The sequence below is a fragment of the Indicator indicator genome, chromosome 14 (genome assembly GCF_027791375.1).
Source record: "Indicator indicator isolate 239-I01 chromosome 14, UM_Iind_1.1, whole genome shotgun sequence".
NCBI lineage: Eukaryota > Metazoa > Chordata > Aves > Piciformes > Indicatoridae > Indicator > Indicator indicator.
In genome coordinates, this window is record NC_072023.1 from 18,039,021 (window position 1) to 18,065,151 (window position 26,131).

At 51.1% G+C, this 26,131-nt stretch overlaps 1 protein-coding gene across 2 annotated transcripts; it reads left to right on the forward strand.

Moving 5' to 3' along the window:
* The first annotated feature begins 1,182 nt into the window (after positions 1-1,182).
* ZNF384 (zinc finger protein 384) lies at positions 1,183-25,789 on the forward strand. Of its 2 annotated transcripts, XM_054386502.1 has the most exons (8): positions 1,183-1,249; positions 1,384-1,624; positions 2,673-3,003; positions 22,450-22,674; positions 23,304-23,486; positions 24,291-24,369; positions 25,209-25,367; positions 25,513-25,789. In XM_054386502.1, the coding sequence occupies exons 1-8, from the start codon at positions 1,184-1,186 to the stop codon at positions 25,786-25,788; spliced, it is 1,560 nt and encodes a 519-aa protein (XP_054242477.1). In that variant the 5' UTR covers position 1,183; the 3' UTR covers position 25,789. The 2 variants fall into 2 exon arrangements, with proteins under 2 accessions (XP_054242477.1, XP_054242478.1); XM_054386503.1 differs by lacking the exon at positions 23,304-23,486.
* Positions 25,790-26,131: the final 342 nt, after the last annotated feature.

The window sequence follows — 26,131 nt, forward strand, 5'->3', positions numbered from 1 at the left end:
GTTTATTTCTTTAGTTTTTGAATAGTGTTTTCACAAGCAGAACAAACTGTGCTGTTACACAGAGGAATGGAAAGGACTTCTCCCACCCAGTGTTCCTAAAGAGATTAGGAGATTCATAGAATACCAGGTTGGAAGGGACCTCAAGGATCATCTAGTCCAACCTTTCAGGGTAAGAATATAATTTAAATGAGATAAAGAGGACCAGTTAGACAGCAAAATGTAGCCCTCTGAAGACTTTTGCTGTTCAGCTGGTCCTCTGCCTGCATGGAGAGTTGAGAGGTAGCAGTGGGCATTTGACCCAGGACCGAATTCTACTGAATTTCAAGATTGGAATGAAACGAGCAACAGAGAGCAGTGACATGGTCTCACTTGGAAATAAAGCAGCTCAGGAGCAGGGCAGTCAAGCTCTTTTCCTACTGCCTAGTCTCATTGAATGGGAATGGAGGATCTTGTCTTTCAGGAGTATTGAGAGGTAGTTCTGGGTTTTCTCACAAGAGAGTGGAGCTGAGGTGGTCAAAGTGGTGGGCAGCAGGAAGTTAGGAGCACTGAGTTTGACTTCTTGGTGTGCTGTGGCTGTCTGTTATCTTGGGCAAGTCTGTTTCACTCTCTGCCTGTCTTTCTTCCTGCATAACAGAATGCTGATGTCCCCTCACTGCATCTGGGTCCTTAGTGCTGAGTGAGGGTGGAGGGACAGGCAAGGTCCAAATTTGTCCCTGCTGGTGGGGTCAGACTGACAATGAAGAGTCATTTTCAGCTCTATTTGCTTGGTTGCAGATGCACAGACTTTATTTACGTCATGTACTCTGGGTGGATGATGAGCAACTTTGGAGGTGCTCTGGGTTTGTAGTCAGTCATTTGGTTGTTTTGTTTGTTTGTTTGTTTGTTTTTTTTGCATGGAGGAGTACTGGGGCAGGAGGTGTTTGAGGTGGACCTATGCCTGTGGGAATAGCAGACATCTTTTTCCCCTGAAAATAATTTTTGTTTTGGGCAGATAGCTCAAAAGTGGGGAGAAGCTGCTGAAGTCAGAGAGGGGAGGTGAAGGAACTGTCACAGTGCTAGACTGAGTCAGTTCCCTGTTGGAGTCTCTTTGGGTTTAATGTTCTTTTTGTGTGTGTGTCTGTTTGTCTTTCTTCTTCTCCATTCCTCTTCCCTTTCCCCTTCTTCCCCCCTGTGCCCAGCTAGGATGGAAGAATCTCATTTCAACTCCTCCCCGTACTTCTGGCCAGCAGTGCCCACTGTCTCGGGACAGGTAAGATCTTTGTCTTCCCACCTGTGATGCTGCTCTTGCTTTCTGTTAGAAATTCTTCTCTTGCATTTCTTGCTTAGCCAAAGCTGGGAAAAGCTTTGCCAGTGTTCTAAAATCAATTCTTGCCACCCATGTAGATTGAGAACACCATGTTTATTAACAAGATGAAGGAGCAGCTCTTGCCCACAGAGAAGGGTTGCAGCCTGGCTCCCCCCCACTACCCTGCCTTGCTGACAGTACCCACCTCTGTGGCCCTGTCCACCGGCATCACCATGGACTCAGACACCAAGCCGGAGCAGCTGACACCACACAGCCAAGCCCCTGTGACTCAGAACATCACCGTGGTACCAGTGCAGTCTGCTGGACTCATGACAGCAGGTAGGGGACTCCAAAGAGTCAGAGTCACAGAATGGTAGGGACCTCCAAAGGTCATCCAGTCCAACCTCCCTGCCAGAGCAGGATCACCTGGGACAGGTCACACAGGAACACATCCAGGCAGGTTTGGAATGTCTCCAGAGAAGGAGACTCCCCAGCCTCTCTGGGCAGCCTGCTCCAGGGCTCTGGCATCCTCAAAGTGAAGAATTTTTTCCTCATGTTGAGGTGGAACCTCATGGGTTCTGGTTTGTGTCCTCCCAGGGCACCACTGAAAAGAGCCTGGCCCCTTCTTCTTGACACCCACCCTTCAGATACCTGTAAACATTGATCAGATTCCCTCTCAGCAGTGCACTAGGGAAAATCTGGGATGGGGGAACAGGAGGTCTCAGAGACGTCTTTTTGGGCTGTAGATGATTCCTGGCCTTACTGATGGTGTGGACTTGGCATCACTTCACTGTGGGTTTTTAGGCACTCCATCCCTCCATCCAGCCTTCTTTATGGAAGTTTGATTGCCAGCAGGGGAGACTGGGAATGTATTGGGGAGGGTAAACTACATTTTCTGTTTTCATTGTAGTAAAAAGTATAAATTTAGTCAGGAGAAAAGAAGGCTGAGAAGAGACCTTCTCACTCTCTACAACTCCCTGAAAGGAGGTTGGAATGAGGTGGGGCTGGTCTCTTCTCCCTAGTAACAAGTGGTAAGATGAGAGAAAACAGCCTCAGGTTGCCCCAGGGAAGATTTAGGTTGGATGTTAGAAGAAAGTTCTTGACTGAAAGGTTTCTCAACGATGGGAACAGGCTGCCCAGGGAGGTGGTTGAATCCTCATGCCTGGAGGTGGTTGAAAGAGGCAGAGATGTAATGCTGAGGGACACGGTTTAGCACCAGACTTGCTAGAGTTAGGGAATGGATGGACGTGACCTTAAAGGTCTTTTCCAACTTGATCCTTTGATTCTATGAACAGTAGGTGGGTAGAGCTGGATTCTGTGGGGTAAGGAGGTTGGACATGATCACAGATGCAATAACTGACTTCCTCCATCCTTCTTTGGTCTGCAGGTCCAGGTCTGGTGATAACTTCCCCATCAGGTTCCCTGGTGACCACAGCCACCTCTGCCCAAACCTTTCCCATCTCAGCTCCCATGATTGTCTCTGCGCTCCCCCCTGGCTCGCAGGCAGCCCTCCAGGTGGTTCCTGACCTGTCAAAGAAGGGGGCAACCACCCTGTCGGAAGGTGCTGGGGGTGGCGGGGCCGGGGGAGTTGCCCCCAAGCCGCCGCGGGGCCGTAAGAAGAAACGATTGCAGGAGTCAGGGCTGCCGGAGATGAGCGACCCCTTCGTGCTGTCCAACGTGGAGGAGGAGGACCAGCACAAGGATGGCAAGACATACAGGTGAGGAGTGGGGTTAAGCCTTGGCTGCAACACTGCATGGGGATGGGGGTGCATTTAACCCTGTAGAGGGCTATGTGGGGCACCAGAGATCCCTGCCTTTTCCCTGTAGGATTCCTGAGTAGAGAGTCTTTCAGCTGTAAGAAAGAGTTGAGTCTTCTCTAGTCAGGAGTGTTTTCAGGCTGGTTTGTTGACCCAAAACTAAGGATCTCCTTCTTAGTGGACAGCTTTGATTCCCTGAGCAGATGGATGTTAATGTCACTAGGTTAGTTAATGACCAGGATGTTCTAGAGGCTAAACCTTGATGCTAGGGCCGGGTAGTCTGGCTGGTGTAGTGCAGAATGCAGTGCTGTCTGGTGCAGCTCCAGCACTGCTGAGGTAGCTGACAGCCCTCTTGTACCTGAACTAGGACTCCAGTCTGTCCACTGTAAAGATTACAAACTGGAGGCGCACGGAGCAGGAAATTAACTGTGATGCTCGTGTCTGCTCCTGTATGCATTGCCCCTTATGAGCTCTTCCTATTTCAGCATTCCCAACCAAACAGGAAAAAAAATGTATTTCTAAATGAGTTATGAGGGGGTTTCTGAGCCCTGAGGGTATCAGAGAAGAGGGGGAAGAGTTCTGAGCCCTGAGGGTATCAGAGAAGAGGGGGAAGAGTTCTGAGCCCTGAGGTTGGGTTTCTGAGCTTGGAGGGATGTGGTTTGAGTTTTCAAGTGAGTGGAGGGAAAGGGTGAGAATAACTAGAAGGAAATACTTGAGGCTAAGATGCTGTGGGTGTTCTAGAGAAGGTGATAACCAGACAGCAGACAAGTGCTGGGGAAAGAAGCGTGATGGTCTGAGCTGGGAAGCAGGAGCATGTGGGGGTAATTTAGTGATTTAGGGATGATGAAGATCAATAAGAGGCAGAGTAGAAGCAAGATGGAAACAGAAATAGCAGATGATTCCTAGCAGATGATCCTTAGTTCTTCTCAGTTCCCTACCAGGTGCCCATGATCCTGTCTGGAACAGTTTTCCTTTTAGCATCCTAGACCCTCTTTTTTGTACAGATGATTTCTGGAATCATTCGAGTGCCAGCACTAGGAAGGCATCTCCACATCATCAGGCACTGTTGTGTTTTCAGCCACAGCAATTTAAACATGTTTACACTTTTAAACAAATGCAGTTAGCTGGGTAGAAAGCTAAAGCTTGGCTCAGCTTTTATTCTCTTACCCAATGTCCTAGTTCTTCCACTTGGAAAACATCATCAGTGTGTGGTGAAGGAGAGGTGGGGGAGTGTTAGGTAGAGCTTGCTATTTGTAATCCCACCATTTATTTTGGGCCCTGGCCACAATTCCACACTACTCAAGCTGCTTACAGTCTGGGTTGCTAATTAGGTTGTTAAATATGTATTTAGAGGGGACACAATTGGCAGTGAGCACTAGAATTAAAGCTGAACCAAGGCTTTAATTATAGCTCCTTGTTTACTTGGAAGTTTGGAAAAAAAATGTCCAAGACCAGGTGGAGTGACTCAGCAGGAAATTTTCTGAACGTGCAGAGCTCAAGAAAAAGACTTTGCAGGGAAAAACCCAAGGAGTTTGTATCTAGGAACACACAATCAGGAAGATTTCCTGTCCTCGTGTTCAGTCTCAGTGTGGTACCTCTGCCTGCTTCTCCAGTCTCTGCCCCATGCAGGCCTTCCTCTGAGCAGTGCTGAGGTGCAAGGTTGAGATTCATTGAATCCTCCAGGGAGGGTTTCTGCCCTTCTCGGGATCTCGTCTTAGCTGGTGCTTGCTGTAGAATGGGTTGGGTTGGAAGGGACCTCATTGATGAACAGCACTGGTCCCAGTACAGACCCCTGAGGGACACCACTTGTCACCCATCTCCATCTGGACATCCAGCTGCTCGCCACTACCCTTTGGATGCCATCATCCAAACAATTCCTTATCCCCTGCACACTCCACCTATCCAATCCATATCTCTCCAGCTTAGAGAGAAGGCTATTGTGGGGGACTGTGTCAAAGGCCTTACAAAAGTCCAGCTGGATGACATCTGTTGGGATTCCCTAGTCCACTGATGTAGTTCCTCCATTGTAGAAAGCCACCAGGGGCAGGGCTTGTCCTTGGTGCAGCCATGCTGGCTGTCCCCAGTCACTATGTTCTCCATATATACTGTTCCAGTAGAGCTTCTGGGAGGATCTGTTCCGTGCTCTTTCCAGGCACAGAGGAGATGCTGACAGTTTGGTAGTTTCCAGGGTCCTCTTTTTTTACCTTTTTTAGAGAGGCATGCAATGTTTCCCTCTTCCAGTCTCCAGGGATCTCACCTGACTGCCAGGACTTTTCCAGTGTGCCAGTTTGGAACTGAAAATGATTGCTGGAAAAAGGAAAGTGCTGTCTTCTCTAGGAGCTAGGGAAGAGAAAACCTGTGTGAAATACAGTCAGGTTGTTCCTCTGTAACACACATATGAGTACACTTCCAAGTCCAGACTTCAAGGGCTCCTGGGTGCCTTCTTTATTCTAGAGGGTGAGTTGGGTGGTTCCTGCTAGCAGGGTAAGCAGACACAGCCTAGCTAAATTGAGACTGTGGGTGAGGTTCAACTGCTCCTGCTCCCTTCTCAGGCTGGAGGAGGAGTTGCTCATGTATTCAGAGCTCTACATTTGTGGGATTTCATTGATTCTTCTATTCACAGAATGGTAGGGGTTAGAAGGGATCTCTGAAGATCATCCATCCAGCACCCCCACTATAGCAGGAGCACCAAGAGTCAATCACACAGGAACACATCCAGGAGAGTTTGGAATTCCTCCAGAGACAAACTCCACCACCTCTCTGGGCAGCCTGGTTCAGTGCTCTGCCACTGTCAAAGGGAAGACTTTTTTCCTTTGTGTTTAAGTGGAGTCTCCTGTGTTCCAGTTTGTCTCCATTGCCCCTTGTCCTGACACTGGACACCACTGAGGAAAGTCTGGCTTCAGCCTCCTGACACTCACCCTTTAGATACTGATGAATGAGATTCCCAGAGCCTTCTCTTCTCCAGGCTGAACAACCCCAGCTCCCCCAGCCTGTCCCCATAGCAGAGGTGCTCCAGCCCCCTGATCATCCTGGTGGCCTCCTCTGGACCTCCTTCATCAGGTCCATATCCTTCCTGTATTGAGGGCTCTAGAGATGGATGCAGCACTGCAGGTGAGGTCTCCCCAGAGCAGAGAGGCAGAATCACCTCTCTCCATCTCTGGCCATGCTGCTTTTGATGCAGCCCAGGCTGCCATTGGTCTTCTGGGCTGCAAGTGCCCATTGCTGGCTCATGTCAGCTTCTCATCCACCAGCACCCCCAAGTCCTTTTCTGCAGGGCTGCTCTCAATCTCATCATCCCCCAGCTTGGATTGGTATTTAGGCTTGCCCTGACCTAGGTGCAGGACCTTGCGCTTTGCCTTATTGAACCTCATGGCATTCTCCTCAGCTCAGCTCTCCAGCCTGTCCAGCTCCCTCTGGACAGCATCTGGCACCACTCAGCTTGGTATCTTCTCAGGAGGTAGTCTGCTCTGGAAGTGGTGCAGGGATCTTTTTGACTAGATCTTTGTAAGCAAGGGTGTGGGAGGCTTTGCTGCTGACCATACTGTTTGCAAATCTTTGTACCTAGCCTCAGGCTTAGTCTGCTGACTTGTTTTCTGCTATTAAAGAATGTTTGCACCTTCAGGAAACAGCATCCAACCCAGTCCCCTGAAGCATTTTCTTTCATGAGTAATGTCACCTCAGTCTGGTCTGGATTCAGTGTCACCTCTCTGTTAACCTTCTCTAACATCTTTGTAGAACTGACTTCCATGGAAAATTAAATTGGCCTTAACAGTCTTTTATAGTCAGATGCTGGCAGTGTGCTTGTGGGAACAGCAAAGGGGTTTGGATTTGTGGGACAACAAGCAGCTCGGGGACAGAGGACACTTCCAAGATGAGTCCAAGGTGTGAAAGTGTGCAGAAGCCTTATAAAGGCTTAGCAAGATGAAGAGCTGAGCTGTAGAGTCATAGAATGGTTTGGGTTAGAAGGGAGCACCAAAGGTCATCCAGTCCACCTGCCCTGCAGTCAGCAGGAACATCCCCACTAGAGCAGCCTTGTCCAGCCTGACCTTGAATATCTCCAGGGATGGGGCCTCAGTAACTTCCCTGGGCAACCTGCTGAAGTGTTTAACCACCTTCATGTTGCAGAACTTGTTCCTAACACCCAATCTAAATCTGCTCTTCTCTCATTTCAAACCATTGCCCCTTGTCCTATCCCTGCAGGCCTTTGCAAACAGTCCCTCTGCAGCCTTCTTACAGCCCCCTTCAGGTACTGGAAGGCTGCTATCAGGTCTGCCTGGAGCCTTCTCTTCTCCAGACTGAACCACCTCAGCTCTCTCAGCCTGTCCTCATAGCAGAGGTGCTCCAGTCCCCTGATCATCTTGGTGGCCCTTCTCTGGACCCTCTCCATCATGTCCATGTCCTTCCTGTGTTGAGGGCTCCAGAGCTGGACACAGCACTGCAGGTGAGGTGTCCCCAGAGCAGAGAGGCAGAATCACCTCTCTCCATCTCTGGCCATGCTGCTTTTGATGCTGCCCAGGCTGCTGTTGGCCTTCTGGGCTGCAAGTGCCCATTGCTGGCTCATGTCCAGCTCCTCATCCACCAGCACCCCCAAGTCCTTTTCTGCAGGGCTGTTCTCAATCTCATCATCCCCCAGCCTGGATTGGTATCTAGGATTGCCCCAAGCTAGGTGCAGGACCTTGCACTTTGCTTTATTGAACCTCATGGCATTCTCCTCAGCCCAGTTGTCCTGCCTGTCTCTAGGTGGCATCCTGTAGAAGGTGAGGAAGCTGGATGGAGGCCCCGTTTGATAGAGGAAATGAGGCTCACTAGGGGAGCCAGCGGTTTGAGTCCAGCATGTGGGTGTGTTCTCAGACATGGCTCATTGTCAGCCTTCTGTGCTGCCTGGTACTGGATTTAGCATTGCTCTTTGAATAGATGTAATGTCTGGTGGCCATGGCTTTTGTAAGCCCCATCTGTCTGTCAAAAATGGTCAAATTTGGCCAAGTTGCAAGCTTGGAAAAAGTTTTAAGCATGCTCTGAGGTGAATTACAGTTTGGTAGGTGAAATATGCAAAAACCCTCTTTGATTTTTCTTGAGGCTTGCATGACTCCAGGCACTGACCAGACTGTCTATCTCCATAGGGAGATAAATACACTCTAACCTCTCTTGGTTTCTGTATGAGGATGGACTCCATGTCTACTGTCTCTGCAGCAATAAGCATCTTCTAGGCTAGCACTGAAGGGCCAAGCATGGTTTTCCTTCAGTCACAACAGCTTCTCCTGCTGCAGAAGGGAGCCTTTTGTGCCCAGTGTTGACAGTAACACCACCACCACCCCTTCTGATGGGCACAAAGACAAGGTGTGAGAATCACTGGTTGGTTCAGATGTAGTATGGATCAGAATGAGATATGGACAGGTCCCGGAGCTGACTGTCCAGGAAGTCTGAAAACTTAGTAGAGCTGAGATGGGAATTGGAAAGGAGGGAAGAGAAAGGACTAGAGCCTGATACACAGAATGATAGGGGCTGGAAGGGACCTCTGAAGATCATCTAGTCCAACCTATTTGCTAAAGCAGGATCACCAGACACTAGATTAGGTTGCACAGAACATATATCCAGGTGGGTTTTGAGAATGAGCCTCCCCAGTCTCTCTGGGCAGCTCCAGCACCCTGAAAGGAAAGTTCTCCCCTATATTTAAATGAAGCCTCCTGTTTTCTAGTTTGTGCCTGTTGCCCTTTGTCCTGTCAGTGCCACCACTGAAGAGAGCCCAGCCCCATCCTCTCAACCTCCACCCTTTAGATATTGGCCAGCATTGAGATCATCTCCTCTCACTCTGTTCTCCTCCAGGCTACGGAGCCCCAGGTCTCTCAGCCTCTCCTTGTCAGAGAGATGCAGCAGGGGAGGTGATGGAGAGCCTGTTTGCAAGGGAAAGAGGGCACAGAGAGAAACAAGACTGAGGGGAGGAAGAACCAGACCTAGGGGCTGGGAAATGAGGAGATGGTTGGATTTAGGTGGGGACAAGACCACAGGATGTGGCCAGACTTGAAGCATGGGGGAAAGGAGACAAATGTTAGGTAGCTGAGGGGATTGAGTGGGGCAGAGGTGCTGCAATAGAGAGTAAAGGTCTTGGGGTCCTGATGCAGGAGAGAGGGGGTTGCAGGAGGCTAGAAGGCTAAGAGCAGAGGAGGACTTCAGCTTGGAGTGCCAGGCAGGAAGTTTGACCACATTCCCTCCAAAGCCTAGAAATCTTAAACCCAATGTTTGCAATCGCTGCCGTGCCTCTGACGGCAGCACAAGCTGTGGCCTCCTGGGCACAGAGCCCTGTTCCCCCTCTCAGGCTGTCAGGAGGTGGCAGAGCCCCATTGCTGTCGGTTCTCACCCCAGTGACAGTGGCAGAGGGCTGTGAATTGCTGATGAGCAGTGTGGGTGTGGGATGATGCCACATGTTGGACTTTCTGTTTGCTTTTTTTAACAAGTAGTTCCGTGAGCAGCGGAACTAATGAAGCCTGGTTTCCAGCGGCTCTCTCCTGTGTGGATTCTCTGATGTCTAATCAAGGGTGAGCTTATTAGCCTTTCCCTCAGCAGGAGGCTCAAGAGGGTCTCTCTTCTTTCCCCAGCTGCATTTTTTTTATGAGACTTGTAAGATCCTTGCCCCACCCTTTCCTAGATGTGGTTGAAATTTGCTGATGAGCTCAAAGCTCTTAAGGAGGACAGGTGCCCATGCACACATATATTAGGTGCAGTTTGTACACAGGAGCTTGGCTTTTGCTATGATTGCTGTGCTTGAAGTGAGAAAGTCATAGAATCAGAAACTGGTTTGGGTTGGAAGGGGCCTCCAAAGGTCATCTGGTCCAACCCCACCCAGCAAGGACATCCCTCACTATATCAGGTTGCCCAGAGCCTTGTCAAGCCTGACCTTGAGTATCTCCAGGGATGGGGCCTCAATTACCTCCCCAGGCAACCTGTTCAATGTTCACCGTGTTCATGGTACAGAACTTCTTCCCAGCATCCAATCTAAGAGGTCAGAATTAGGTCTGCCTCAGGATATAATGAGGTGCAAACTTGTGCTGAGTTCTCTCCCTTCTGCTGAGCTGCTGTAACTCCATGGGAGCTCAGGTGCCCTCACAGTGTGCCAAGCGGAGGAATTAACAGTAAAGGTTCTGTGCTCATGTGGTTTAATTTTAGCACATGTTGCTTGCATATCCATGGAATTAGTGTGTGGAAAGGAGTTTGACCTAGGGAGAGAGAACTTCAAAACCACTGTGCTGCATATTTTATCTGATCACACCTTAATCTGGCTCTATTGAGTACATGCATTTTGATATCTGGGGGTGCTGCTGGATGGGAACTTGGACATGAGCCAGCAATGGACACTTGCAGCCCAGAAGGCCAATGGCAGCCTGGGCTGCATCAAAAGCAGTGTGGGCAGAGATGGAGAGAGGTGATTCTGCCTCTCTGCTCTGGGGACACCTCACCTGCAGTGCTGTGAGCAGCTCTGGAGCCCTCACCACAACAAGGACATGGATCTGATGGAGAGGGTCCAGAGGAGGGCCATGAAAATGATCCAAGGGCTGGAGCACCTCTGCTATGAGGACAGACTGAGGGAGCTGGGGTTCTTCAGTCTGGAGGAGACTTCAGGGAGACCTTAGAGCAGCGTTCGAGTACGTGAAGGGAGCTACAAGAAGGCTGCAGAGGGACTGTTTGCAAAGGCCTGCAGGGATAGGACAAGGGGCAATGGTTTGAAATGAGAGAAGAACAGATTTAGATTGGATGTTAGGAACAAGTTGTGCACCATGAGGTTGCTGGAACACTGCAACAGGTTGCCCAGGGAGGTTACTGAGGCCCCATCTCTGGAGATACTCAAGGTCAGGCTGGACAAGGCTCTGAGCAACCTGATCTAGTGGAGGATGTCCCTGCTGACTGCCAGGAGGGTTGGACTGGATGACCTTTGGAGGTCCCTTCCAACCCAAACCATTCTAGGACTATTCTACTCCATTCAGTGCTGGTCAGGTCACACCTGGAGCACTAGCTGCATTCATGGTCCCCACTGCACAGAAGAGATGTAGACAGGCTGGAAAGTGCCCAGAGAAGGGCTACAGAAATGACCAAAGGACTGGAAGCTCTGCTGTGCAAGGAAAGGCTGAGAGCGCTCATTACCATGGACCAGCGCCTAAAGGGTGGCTACAAGGACAACAGTGACTCCCTTTCTACAAGGTGTCCCATGGAAAAGACAAGGGGTGATGGGAAGTAGTTACTGCTGGGGAGATTCCCATTGGAATCCAGAAGAAAATGTTTCCCCATAAGAACAGTTAGAGACTGGAATCATCTCGCAAGGGAAGCAGTGGAGTCCCCTACACAGGACGGTTCTAAGATTAAGCTTTACAGGGTGCTGGGTCAGCTCATTTCAACTAGACTGTCACCTAGAAAGGTTGGAGTCCCTTGTAACCTGGCATGGTGTGATTCTGGGTGTTTATGGACCACTGATACTTCTGTGGTGGGTAGCACAGCTTAGATGATCTCTGGAGATCCCTTCCAACCTCTACTGTTCTGTGATTCTGCTTCAGGAAGTTGGAGCTGCATGGGGTTGGTGAGGCTTGAGGCTATACATGAAGCTATGACAGCAAAAAGGAGCACTTGTTAAGTGATGTCTCTGCAACATCATAAGGGTAATAGTGAGTCAAGAGAGGTTCTCCTCCCCCTTTACTCTGCCCTGATGAGGCCACATCTGGAATGTTATGTCCGGTTCTGGGACTCTCAGTTCAAGAAGCACCTCAGGGCAGTGCTTAAGAGACTCCAGCCCAGAGCCACAGAGCTGCTGAAGGCAGTGGAACATCTCCCTGTTGAGGAAAGGCTGAGGGAGCTGGGGCTCTTTAGCTTGGAGCAGAGGAGCCTGAGGGCTGACCTCAGTCATGTTGATGAAGATGTGAAGGGCAGTGTGGGGAGGATGGAGCCAGGCTCTGCTCAGGGATGTGCAAGGACAGGACAAGGGGCAGTTGACCCAATGATAGCAGCAATGCTGCTGAATAGCTGAAGAAACAAACCCAAAAAACCCCTCCAGAAGGCTGGGTGTGGTGTTCCACTGGGACTGTTCAAGTGAGATGTCTTACCACAGCCCAATGGAAGTCTTGTCTTGGGCACAGAAGTGTCCCATTGGCTACCGTTGAATCCAAAGGTCAGGAGGATCCTGATCTGAAGATAAGGAAAAGGGGAGACAGTATCCTGGAAAGCAGTGACTGAGAAAGGACTTTCAGGAATTGAGTGACACCATGTGAGCTCTCTGTGAGGCTGTGATAGAAGAGGGTGAACACAGCTGTTGGAGGCATCAATGCTGGATCAGCAAACGAAGACAGATGAAATTCTTTCCAGTGAGGGTGGTGAGACACTGGAACAGGTTGCCCAGGAAGGTCATGGATGCCCTCTCCCTGGAGGTGTTCAAGGCCAGGTTGGATGAGGCCTTGAGCAACCTGGGCTAGTGGAAGGTGGAAATAGATGATCTAGTGCAAAGAGATGATCTTTAAGGTCCCTTCCAACCCAAACCATTCCATGAATCTGCTGAGCATCTGGGGTCTGGTATTTTTAAGGTCATTTGGAAAATGGGCAAAAGGCAGGAATGGCCTGAAATGTGAGAACTGGAGAAGTGTTCTGTGCTGAGAGCATTGTAAAACCCTTGCTGTCCTGCCAGGAGAGGATGCTTTTGTGTAGCCCTAGCAAGCCACCAAATGACTGAAGGGCTGTGACAATAAGCTGACTTAGATCTGAGTGTAGCTTATAGATTTCACAGGATCACGGAATGGTCAGGGTTGGATGGGACCTTTGAAGGTCATCCAGTCCAACCCTCCTGCTACAGTGTCAGTCACCTAAGAACACATCCAAGAAGGTTTGGGATGCCTCCAGAGGAAACTTCACAGCCTCTCTGGGCAGCCTGCTCCAGTGTTCTGCGAACCTCAAAGGGAAGAATTTTCTTTCTTGTGCTCAAGTGGAACCTCCTGGGTTCCAGTCTGTGTCTATTGCCCCTTGTCCTGTCACTGGACACCACTGAGAAGAGTCTGGCTTCATCCTCCTGACACGCACCCTTTAGATGTTGGTCATCACTGATGAGCTGCCCCTCAGGCTGCTCTTCTCCAGCCCAAACAGCCCCAGCTCTCTCAGCCTCTCCTCATAAGGTGTTCCAGTCCCCTCAGCATCTCTGTGGCTCTCCACTGGCCTCCCTCTGGTAGTTCCCTGTCCTTCTTGAAAGGGGGAGCTCAGAACTGGATATTGCATTCCAGATGAGGCCTGAACAGGGCAGAATAGAGGGGGAGGAGAACTTCTGACCTGCTGGCCCCACTCTTCTTTAATGCACCCCTGGATGCCATTGGCCTTCTTAGGCACGAGGCTGTGTTGCTGCCTGGGGGTCAGTCTGTTCTCCACCACCACTCCCAGTCTTATTCTTGCCCAGAGCTGCCCACCAGCAGTTCAGCTCCCAGCCTGTACTGGTCCAGGTGCAGGACTCTATACATTTGTCCTTGAACTTCACGAGGTTCCCCTTTGCCCAGCTCTGCAGCCTGTCCAGGTCTGGCTGTATGGCAGCACAGCCTGAGGGGGTGTCAGCCACTGCTGCCAGGTTGGTGCCATCACAAACTGAGTGATGCCAGGGGCAGCAGTGTGGAAGCAGAGGTAGAACTCACCTGCTTTCATTTGGCATCTTCAGGTCTTGAGTTTCCTAGCTGTGTATCCCCGGCCCTGGTTCTGTCTCCTCTCCCCTGCCTCTCACCAAACATCAGCCAGAAAATGTTTAGCTTCAGCATGAAAACCCTCAGCAGGGGACTGCAGAGGATAGATGAGCACTGCCAGGAGCTGTGCACTCAGCACCGTGCGCTCAGCACCATGCGCTCAGCGCTGTGCTTGTGTTCGGTGCTTCAGCAACGCAGCACTGCCAAGGCACTGCACTGCACCTCTGCCCTTGCTCCATGAAGTGTGACTCTGACAGTGTGCATTTGCTCTTAGCATCTCCTTCACCTTCAGACCTGCCTGATGTATTTGGCTTTCACTTGTGGTCTAACACATATTGGTAGCCTAACAGAAGGAGCAAGGGTTCAGTTAACTTCTGAGACCACCCTCAGTCTATGCTAGGAATGTGAATTCTCAAAGCCCTGGCAAGGCTGACGTTTTCACAACTGTGATGGTGACTCACATGATCACAGGACGTCAGGGGTTGGAAGGAAGCTCCAAAGATCATCCAGTCCAACCCCCCTGCCAGAGCAGCATCACCTAGGGCAGGTCACACAGGAACACATCCAGGTGGGTTTGCAATGTCTCCAGAGAAGGAGACTCCACAACCTCTCTGGGCAGCCTGCTCCAGGGCTCTGTACCCTCACAGTGAAAAACTTTCTCCTTCTGTTCCCATGGAACCACCTCTGCTCCAGCTTGCACCCACTGCCCCTTGTCCTGTCATTGGACATCCCTGAGCAGAGCCTGGCTCCATCCTCCCCACACTGCCCTTCACATCTTGATCAACATGACTGAGGTCAGCCCTCAGGCTCCTCTGCTCCAAGCTAAAGAGCCCCAGCTGCCTCAGCCTTTCCTCAGCAGGGAGCTCTTCCACTGCCTCCAGCAGGTGTGGCTCTGTGCTGGAGTTTCTTAAGCACTTCCCTGAGGCCCTTCTGGGCCCCTCAGTTCAAGAACTGGATACAATATTCCAGATGTGGCCTCACCAGGGTACTTGATTGAAAAATGTTATTAAGCCATCTTGGGAAATTTTACTATGAGCTGCTATTTTGTCTCATAACAGAATCTGATGAATGAGGTGGAACATTCCATAATACATGGGAAAAAATAGAGCACTGTGTGACACAGTGACAGAGTGGCAGTCTGGTTGCTATAAACATCATTTGGTGTCTGACTCATCACAATGATTCTTATATGGATGAGTAGATTTAGAATTGTACATCCCCCTTTTACTGGCATTTCATAGAAGAGTTTGGGTTGGAAGGGACCTCCAAAGGTCACCCAGTCATATCCCCTGGCAGTCAGCAGGGACATCCTCCACTAGATCAGCTCGCTCAGAGCCTTGTCCAGCCTCACCTTGAAGATCTCCATGGATGAGGCCTCAGATACCTCCCTGGGCAACCTGTTGCAGTGTTCCAGCACCCTCATGGTGCAGAACTTGTTCCTAACATCCAATCTAAATCTGCTCTTCTCTCATTTCAAACTATTGTCCCTCATCCTATCCCTGCAGGCCTTTGCCAACAGTCCCTCTGCAGCCTTCTTGCAGCCCCCTTCAGGTACTGGAAGGCTGCTATTAGGTCTGCCTGGAGCCTTCCTTCTCCAGGCTGAACAACCTCAGCTCCCTCAGAATGTCCTCGTAGCAGAGGTGCTCCAGCCCTTGGATCATTTTCATGGCCCTCCTCTGGACCTGCTCCATCAGGTCCATGTCCTTGTTGTGGTGAGGGCTCCAGAGCTGGACACAGCACTGCAGGTGAGGTCTCCCCAGAGCAGAGAGGCAGAATCCCCTCTCTCCATCTCTGCCCACACTGCTTTTGATGCAGCCCAGGCTGCCATTGACCTTCTGGGCTGCAAGTGCTCATTGCTGGCTCATGACTGAGTTTTGAGTGTGTTGCTGTCTAATATGAACTTTCCATGAATGTCTCACTTAATTTTCCTACAGATTCCCTCTAAAGTTAAAGGATTCTAGATGTTGGAGGGGGTAACTTTTGGTCTCTTGTGTACAGCTGTATAACAAATTAACTGTATCTATGAATCTTGGGCCTAAGCCAACCTCATCAAGTTCAACAAGGCCAAGTGTAAGGTCCTGCACCTGGGTCAGGGTAATCCCAAGCACAAATCCAGGCTGGGCGAGGAGTGGCTCAAGAGCAGCCTTGAGGAGAATGACTTGGGGGTGTCAGTTGGTGACAAACTCCCCAGGAGCCAGCACTGGTCACTGGCAGCCCAGAAGGCAGCTGTGTGCTGGGCTACATCCAAAGCAGGGAGAGCAGCAGCACAGGGAGGGGATTCTGCCCCTCTGCTCTGCTCTGCTGAGACCCCACCTGCAGCACTGCCTCCAGTTCTGGTGCCCCCAGCATAAGAGGGACATGGAGCTGCTGGAGCAGGTCCAGAGGAGGCCTCAAAGATGATCAGAGGGCTGGAGAACCTCTCCTGTGGGGGCAGGCTGTGAGAGTTAGGGCTGTTCAGTCTAGAGAAGAGAAGGCTCCAGGGAGACCTTAGAGCAGCCTTCCAGTACCTGAAGGGGGCTACAGGAGAGCTGGGGAGGGACTTTTTACAAGAGCTTGCAGTGACAGGATGAGAGGAAATGGATTGAAGCTTGAGGAGGGCAGATTGAGATTGGAGATTAGGAAGAAATTCTTCCCAGTGAGGATGGTGAGACACTGGAACAGGTTGCCCAGGGAGGCTGTGGATGCCTCCTCCCTGGAAGTGTTCAAGGGCAGGTTGGATGAGGCCTTGAGCAACCTGGTTAATGCCCATGGCAGGGGGTTAGAACTGGATGATGTTTAAGGTCCCTTCCAACTTCAAGTATTCCATGACTATGCAGCTCTGTCTCATTAAGAATGTGTTGTCCCAGGCTGTGTGGTGTGCAGAGCCATAAGAAGCAGCTGCAGAGATGTGGTGTCACACTGCCAGTGGCAATGCCACAGTCATTTCTGTTCCTTGCCCTTGAAAAAGGCAGTGAAAGTTGGGGTTGTTTAGAGGCCCAGTGGGGAGAAAAGATTAAAAATGAGTATTAAACAGAGGAGGAAAGGATCAATTGTTTCACAGAGCATTTTGTTCCTGCTCAGCAAAGAGCACTCCCAGTTTTTCCTCTCCCCAGCCAGGAGGATTTTGCTGCAGCAGAATGCTGGAATGCTGTGAAGGTCAGGTGGGATGTTCTTGTCCATGGGGATGTGACATGGGGTTTGATCCAGATGTGCCCACTAGAGGGCTGGTTGCTTCTTCCCCTGCAATGTTTGATGCTGTCTGAGGCAGAGGGTGAATCCTTTAATGAAAGGATTCATCTGTTCCCTTGGAAAGGCCTGATACAGGGGATCACAGAATGGAAGGGGTTGGAAGGGACCTCCAAGTATCATCTAGTCCAACCCCCCTGGCAGAGCAGAATCATCTAGAGCAGGTGCCCAGAATCACATCTAGGTTGGCTTTGAAAGTCTTCAGAGCCTGTCCAGGCAGCCTGTTTAAGTGAAACCTTCTGTGTTCCAGTTTGTGCTCATTGCCCCTTGTCCTATCACTGGGCACCACTGAAAAGAGCCCAGCCCCATCCTTCTGACCTCCACATTTACATGTTGATAAGCACTGATCTTTTTTTGGTGGTGTCCAGTGACAGGACAAGGAACAACAGGTACAAGCTGAAGCACAGGAGGTTCCACCTCAGCACGAGGAGGCACTTCCATATGGTGAGGATGCCCAAGCCCTGGAGCAGGCTGCCCAGAGAGGTTGTGGAGTCTCCTTCTCTGGAGACGTTCCAAACCCACCTGGATGTGTCCCTGTGTGACCTGCCCTAGGTGATGCTGCTCTGGCAGGGGGGTTGATCTTTGGAGGTCCCTTCCAACCCCTAACATCCTGTGATTCTTCTCAGTCTTCTCCCAGGTCTCTCAGCCTCTCCTTTTAAGAGATGCACCACTTCCCTCATCAACTTATTGTCCCTCCATTGGACTCTCTCCAGTAGTTCCCTGTCTCTCTTGAACTGGGGGAGCAGAACTGGACATAATGCTCCAGGTTTGGCCTCACTAGGGCAGAGTGGAAGAACAGGAGAATCTCCCTCAACCTGCTGGCCACACTCTTGTTAATGCCCCCATAGTACCATTACATGTTGTTACCACACAACACAGAACTCTCTGAAACACAGCTTTCTGCTCTGTTCCAGTGCTTCATGAATTCATTCATGCTCCACAGCTTTCTTGCCCTGTCAGGGATGATGCTAATTAGGTGATTGCAAAATGTGTCCTTGCAGGACTTTCTTTCTCAGTGGTGTTTGAAAACCACTACTGGAATGTCTGTAGCTGCTGAATTCAGGCAAGAGGGGTTTGGAGTGGGATGGTTTGGTTTTCTGGTTGGGAGGGAGGTGTAGGGTGTGTGGGTTTGCTGCTAGTACGATTTATGGTGAATTCTTATGCCAACTCCTGGAGAAGTTTTGAAGGACCTTCTTGGTAATTTGATTTTGAAAAGAGAAAAGGATTTTCAGTTTCTGTTCACTGAAGTTTACTCTAGGGAATTTCTGACCTAAAGACAGATACCTGACAAAGCAAATAACTTCTGTGCATTCTTTCCTTATAGAATCATGGAATGGTTTGGATTGAAGGGACCTTAAAGGTCATCCAGTTCCAACCCCCTGCCATGGGCAGGGACACCTTCCACTATCCCAGGTTGCTCAAGGCCTCATCCAGCCTGGCCTTGAACACCTCCAGGGAGGAAGTATCCATGACCTCCCTGGGCAGCCTATTCCAGTGTCTCATCACCCGCACTGGGAAGAATTTCTTCCTAATCTTCTGTCTCCATCTCCCCTCTTGCAGCTCAAAGCTGTTCCTTCTCATCCTGTCACTACAAGCTCTTGTAAAAAGTCCTTCCCCAGCTCTCCTGTAGCCCCCTTCAGGTACTGGTAGGCTGCTCTAAGGTCTCTCTGAAGCTTTCTCTTTTCCAGGCTGAACAGCTCCAACTCCTCTCCTTGTAACAGCCTGCCCCTTGCTTTCACTTGCCTGCATGGGAAAGACTGAGTTGCCTCTGGAGACATCTGTTGCCCTTCATCAGTTAGAGGAGGCACAGGAGCAACAGAATTTAATGCATGGGACTGCTGAGACTTGAAGCCATAGTGAAGTTTCTGAACATCACAGACTGTTTAATGTATCCAGCAAAGGAGAGGTTAATGCCCAGCTGAACTAGAGCAATACATTTAGAGAGGTATTTCAGAAAGAGGGCTGGATTGTCCTCTGCTATGAGGACAGGGATTGTTCAGCCTGGAGAAGAGAAGGCTCCAGGCAGACCTAACAGCAGCTTTCCAGTACCTGAAGGGAGCTACAAGAAGGCTGCAGAGGGACTGTTTGCAAAGGCCTGCAGGGATAGGACAAGGGGCAATGGTTTGAAATGAGAGAAGAGCAGATTTAGATTGGATGTTGAGAACAAGTTGTGCACCATGAGGGTGCTGGAACACTGCAACAGGTTGCCCAGGGAGGTCTTTGAGGCCCCATCCCTGGAGATCTTCAAGGTGAGGCTGGACAAGGCTCTGAGCAAGCTGATCTAGTGGAGGATGTCCCTGCTGACTGCAGTGGGGTTGGACTGGATGAGCTTTGGAGGTTCCTCCAACCCAAACCATTCTATGATTGTAGGTATCAAGTGATTGAGTCCAGACTATAGCTTCTGAGCTTTGTTCCAAAGATGCATTTTTCTCATGGTTGGAAAGATCCCATTTTTTCTTGCATGGTTTACCTTCTACTGACAGTTACTATTTCTCATTACACCTTTCTTGGCTCATAAAACACCCCCCAGTAATTGCTGGTTTTCTCCCTTGGTGGATTTCTGTGTCTATTGACCAAGCTCTCTTCTAAGGTTTTCTTCACATCTAGATAGTGTGGGCTTAGGGAATCTTCACATACCATTGTTATTTAAGTTCACTGAACTTGTCTGAGTTTGTCAGTAATTCTTGGTTGTGTGGACTTCAGAATGAGCCATTCTGTGGCAGGAGCAGCTGCCCCATTCCATTGACCAAATACCTGCTGCTCCCCTTTGTTTTGGTGAGCTCTACTGGCAACCCACAGATTCACGGAGTGGTTTAGGTTGGAAGGGACCAGTTCCAATTCACCTGCCATGGGCAGGGACACCTTCCACTAGCCCAGTTTGCTCAAGGCCTCATCCAACCTGCCCTTGAACACCTTCAGGGAGGAGGCATCCACAGCCTCCCTGGGCAACCTGTTCCAGTGTCTCACCATCCTCACTGGGAAGAATTTCTTCCTAATCTCCAATCTCAATCTGCCCTCCTCAAACTTCAATCTGTTCTCACTCATCCTGTGACTGCAAGCCCTTGTAAAAAGTTCCTTCCCTGCTTTCCTGTAGGCTCCCTTCAGGCACTGGAAGGCTGCTCTAAGGTCTCCCTGGAGCCTTCTCTTCTCCAGGCTGAACAGCCCCAACTCTCACAGCCTGTCCCCACAGGGGAGGTTCTCCAGCCCTCTGATCATCTTTGAGGCCTCCTCTGGACCTGCTCCAGCAGCTCCATGTCCCTCTTATGCTGGGGACACCAGAACTGGAGGCAGTGCTGCAGGTGGGGTCTCAGCAGAGCAGAGCAGAGGGGCAGAATCCCCTCCCTGTGCTGCTGCTCTCCCTGCTTTGGATGCAGCCCAGCACACAGCTGCCTTCTGGGCTGCCAGTGACCAGTGCTGGCTCCTGGGAAGTTTGTCACCAACTGACACCCCCAAGTCCTTCTCCTCAAGGCTGCTCTTGAGCCACTCAGTGTGACACTGGAAGCTTATTGTCAATGGAATGATTTCTTATCAGAGTTCTGATATTGTGGAACAGAGCTCAGTTGAGAGTCAGGGAAGCAAGCATCTGCTGACGAGGAGCTTGCTAAAAGTCACGCATGGGATGATGCCCTAATTGTTTGTATTAGCAGGGAACAAAGTTGGCAGCTCAGAGGTATTTAGCAGCTCAGCACTCACCTCAGAGTTCTTTGCAGTGTTGCTGCTTTTCAGGATACAGTCCTCATCCTGTGAGCTTGCAAAGTGCATCTGCTTAAACATTTGAGAAAGAGTGAAAGAAATGGCACAAGAGCTTGGAGATAGTTTGATTTATAAACCTTTTTTTGTTTAAACATTATTCTAATGTTCCTCCTTACTCCTCATATCTCTTAACAAATCTAGAGATAAACAGCCCAAAGTGCTTCTTGTTTCTTGAGTCCAGGAGGGATGGCTGTGTGTGAGGGGGGGTTATGTAGGGATGCATTTAGCTTGCATGCTCTGTTAGAGTTTGCAGCTACAGTGAATTAAGAGAAAGACGAGGATAGGAAACGTGGGAACAACTCCTAGAGATTATAATGAATGTGAAAGAAAAATGGTGGAGAGGAAAAAGCTGTTAGGTCAGGTGTGTGGTAGGGGGCTTGCTAGGGAGGCCTTGCTTCCAGTTGAATGGCTTAAAATCAAGCTGTGGCTTGGAAGGGCCTGAGAAGCCAAGGTAAAGGTGCTGGATAAACATTGCCTACGTTACACAGGCTAGTCACAACTGCACACTTCATACAGCTCCTGGCTCCAGTGTGTAGCCTTGCTATAGGAAATGAGATAAAGAGTCCTTCTGGGAGGAGATGGATGTGGGGAAGAGCAGGATCATCTCTAAGGCTTTTGTCACTGAGTGGTTTTGTAAACACTTGTAAAACATGAGGAAATTCCCAGACAAAACCAGAAGACAGCCAGACTCCCTCTGAGGGGCATTTTTTTCTCTCAGATGTGACCCTGGAAGTTCCAGGTGCAGGTTCAGCTTTGTCTTGCTTAATTGAAAAAAGCCTGCAAATGGAAAAATCTGAAGTTCAGGAAAACCTTAACTCTGCTCCTCGTTAGGCACACACTTGGTCAAAACCAAAATTCCTGTAGCTTAGACGCAGCTTCCCTCTCTCTCTGTCAAATTATCAACTACAAAAGCTTTTACCATCTGGAATTGTAACCAAGTGCAAGCTTCTCTTACCAGCATGGTGTGGTGATGGAGGAGCAGCTTTTAACAGCAGCCTACAGAGCAGATAGATGCCGACTGCTTCTTCCTCTCCACAGTCTGTGTGTGTTACCCAATCCGTTTCTGACCAGCGTGGGAACAGATGGATCCCAACTCCTAGACTAAACACTTATATCAGTAAGCTTGAAATGCTTGAAGCCCTTGAGGCCAGTGAAATGGCACCTTGGCTATCCAGAGGATCTTTGTGAGGCTCACTGGTGTCATTCTCAGCATTTGATATGCTAAATCCTCAAGTGACTTTTCCAAAGTTAGGAGCAGAGTTAAGTGGGTTTGGTCAGAGCTGCTTTTGCAGACTACCTTTCATTGTGAAGATGAACCTGAGGCTTCCAGGTTTTCCAAGCCTTCTTTTTTTTTTTCAGTGAAATAAATCATAGATGGACAAAGTGTTTTTTGTCTGGGAATTATTCCTGTTTCCTTCAGACTGCTGTTGGAAACATTCCAAAGTGCTGCCCTGTCTCCTTATAGGCCTAGTAAATTAACCCCTTCAATTTTTCCAAGACCTTGACTTGCCTGGCTGCAAGGTGTTGTCTGGTCTCTTCTGACAGTTTGTACCTTAAATTTGTCCTCCTGGGACTGGGACTCATAGCCAAGCCCAGTGCCTCAGGTGAAACCTCCCCAGAACCACATAGCAAGAAAATGTCCCTTCTTCACTCAGTGCAGGAGATCCTGTCCAGTTAGAGTTGATGCCTGCTGGGGCTCATCCCTGTGTGACACTGTCTCCTCCCCTCACCCCGGTCCTAGGTGCCGGATGTGTTCGCTGACCTTCTACTCCAAGTCGGAGATGCAGATCCACTCCAAGTCCCATACGGAGACAAAGCCACACAAGTGTCCTCACTGCTCCAAGAGCTTCGCCAACAGCTCCTACCTGGCCCAGCACATTCGCATCCACTCGGGGGCCAAGCCCTACACGTGCAGCTACTGCCAGAAGGCCTTCCGCCAGCTCTCCCACCTGCAGCAGCACACACGGTAAGGGCCAGCAGCGGCTGGGGCCCTCCGCACTGCATGTTGCTGCCGTCCCAGCATGCTCTGACACCTTCAGTGGGCAGATGTTGCTGTTCTCTGCAGGCTGCTCAGGTCTTGTATGCGAGGCACCCACAGCAGTGGTGTCCAAGGTGTGAGACTTGTCACTTGCTGTGAGGGGCTGGGTGTGCACAGAGGTTAGCATTGCTCTGCCCTTCAGGGTGTCGGCAGCAGAGTGCAGCTTTCTGGCAGAAGGTAGGGCTGGTTGTGTCAGAAGGAGAGCTGGGTGTAGGAGGACTGTTCTCTGTAACCCCAGTTCTGCCAAACATCTCAGTCCAGGCTTGCAGCCCCCCTGCTGTTTCAGCCATAGGCTTCCCACACAGAGCTCTGCCAATGCCCCTCAGTCCAAACTCTATAGTTCCTCTCTCTGGATCCTCCCCCGGTGCGGACAGACCATGGCCTCTTGAATCCAAGGGGAGCACGGTTTGGGAACGAGCGAGCTCCTGCCGTGTGTGGAGTTCCTCTGTGTAGCAGATAGCGTGGTGCTGTCCCACCCCCTTTGTGCCCTCATCCCATCAGCACTAGCCAGCTGGCAGTCATGTCCAACTGCTGCTGCTCCTCCTCCTCTTCGGCAGGATCCACTCCAAGCTCCACACGGCGATTGTCAAGCCGCACAAGTGTCCTCACTGCTCCAAGAGCTTCGCCAACACATCCTACCTGGCCCAGCACCTCCGCATCCACTCGGGGGCCAAGCCCTACACCTGCCGCTACTGCCAGAAGGCCTTCCGCCAGCTCTCCCACCTGCAGCAGCACACACGGTAAGGGCCAGAGGAGCTGGGGGCCTGGCCCTGGCCCCCCGCGCTGCCGGCATGCACCTGTGGAGCACGCGCGCCAAGCATGCGGGGGGCGGGCGGGGGCGCGGCCGGCGGCGCCCTCGGAAGGAGGTGACCACCAGAGTGGACGGAGTGGAGGCTGCGCAGGAGACACTGACCACCGCCAGGGCTGAGGTGGGCACGTGCTGTCCCTCGGGATCCCTGGTCTTGCACCGTGGGGGGCACAGAGAGAGAGAGCCATAGAGAGAGGCATTGGCTGTAGGGGAGCTCAGCCTGGCACCGCTGGGGGTTGGACTGAGTATGTGGAAGCTTCTGGCGTTGCAGGGGGACAGGGACGGATGAAGGCTGTAGGTGATGTCAGCCCAATAATGTCAAAAGAAAAGTGCTGGAGAGGAACAGAGCTGCTTTCTTGGTACTGCAGAAGCAAGAGAAAAGACTCCTCTTGGTCGTGTGGGACTCCTGAGCTTGGAGCAGGGAGCCTGGTCTTCCAGACCTCTTCCCAGCCTGTTTTCAGGAGGCCATTTTTCCAAGCTGGCCAGGAATTTCTAAGCTCTTGCTTCTCAGTCACTGTCTGAAATCTGCTTGACTGTTTCATCTTCTCTAACTTCTAGCTGGACACAGGAGCTGGGTAGAGCTCTCTTTGTCCAGATAGAACAGCATCTGGAGGCAACATCATTCCCTTCCCTGCTCTCCTGAGTGGCTGTGAAACTTGGTCACAGCGTCAGGCCCTGGCAGCCTGCCCTGCCTGCCTGTTCACTGTCTCCCATTTGTGCTCTTCCTCCTCCACAGTATCCACACTGGGGACCGACCCTACAAATGCGCTCACCCTGGGTGTGAAAAGGCTTTCACCCAGCTTTCCAACCTGCAGGTAAGGTGCTGGGCTGTTTCTGCTCACCAGTGGGGGTGGCAAGGGTAGCTGTCAAGCAGGAGAGGCTACTCCCCTCCTTGTGATGGAGGAAATGGAGAAATCTGGGCAGCTGGAAGGAGAGGGAAAGAATACAGAAAAGCTGTCAAAGCCCTTGGGCAGGGGAGAGATTCCTGGCTTCTGTGGCACTGATGACCCAAGGAGGTCACATAAACAGCCACATCCTGTAAAACTGTAAACTTGAGAGATTTGGTAAACTTCTGGAGGGTTCTCTGACTTAGCTGACTTAGGCCTTTTGCTAAATGTTACACAGAATAAAATCTGGGTATCCGATGTTCTGTTTGTTTGACAGCGAAGTAAAAGGCCTAAGAGCAGGGATTCGGGGAAGCAGGGGTGGTCTGTCCTGCTGCAGCGCCCTGGAGGAGGGGAACTGGAGGGTGTGCCAAATGGCAAAGAGCTGTAAGTGCCTGCCAGCAGTTCAAGCAGCTCCTGCCCTGAAGGGCAGTGACAGATGTGGGCAGCAAATGTGAGGTGAAGCAGAGGAGGAGAGAAAAGGAAAAGGCTGAGAAAGAGTCACGTGGAGCCTGAGAGGGTGGGGGTTGCAGACAGCTAGGAGATTGCTCTTCAAAGCCTGATATGCCTGAGAAAAGAAGGGCTTCAGTGGGGAGGATGTGGTGCTCTGGAGGGAGAAGCTCTGACCCTGATGTTAGGAGCAAAGCGGAGTCTGGTGAGCTGGAGGGCTTGGCTGGAAGGGGTGCCAGAGGTGAAGCCTTCTGCAGTGCTAATGCTCCCTTCCTTCTCTGCCCTTGCTTTCTGCTCCCACCTTGCTCGGCTGCTCCCAGTCCCACAGGCGGCAGCACAACAAAGACAAACCTTTCAAGTGCCACAACTGCCACCGTGCATACACGGATGCTGCCTCCCTGGAGGTGCACCTGGCTACGCACACAGTGAAGCACGCCAAGGTCTACACCTGCTCCATCTGCAGCCGGGCCTACACCTCGGTGAGTCTGTGCTGCCCTCACCTCCCAGGGGCAGCTCCTCCGCCTCCGACCGGAGCAGCCCCCGGAGCCATCGTGTCCCTCCCCGGCTGGCTTTGGCCTTTGTAAAGCCTCCTGCCCTCCTCTCACGCCGTTCTTCCTGCTGCAGGAGACCTACCTGATGAAGCACATGAGGAAACACAACATCCCTGACCCACAGCAGCAGGTGGTTCAGGCGCAAGCCCAGGCCTCGCAGCAGCAGCAGCACTTCCAGCCGCAGGGCGGGGGGGCAGCAGGAGGCCCTTCTGGAGACACTAACCAACCCAACCCTCCCCCCCAGTGCTCCTTTGACCTGACTCCTTACAAGACTTCAGAGCATCACAAGGACATCTGCCTCACTGTCAGCACCAGCGCCATCCAAGTGGAGCACCTCTCCAGCTCCTAGAGAGACCTCAGCCCAGGGAGCAGAAAGCCTCTTGTGCACAGCCTGCGCCCAGGGGCACTGCCTGTGCAGCAGCCCCCTTCGTGCAACAGTCTCTGGCCTCTCCTCCTGCACCGGTCTCCTCTGGCCATGTAACCCTGTTCATGGCAGCCCCTTGAACAACAGCCTGTCTCAAGTGGGTGCTCCTTCTGTGCAACAGCCTGCCTGGTAGGAGGATGCTTCCTTGTGCAAGAGCCCCTTTCCAGTGCTGAGATCACTTCCTCATGCAAGATCCCCTCCTTTCAAACCCAAAGAAAGGCCTCTGTTCTGCCTTCTCTCTCACTCTAGAATGCTTGTGAAGGGGGGG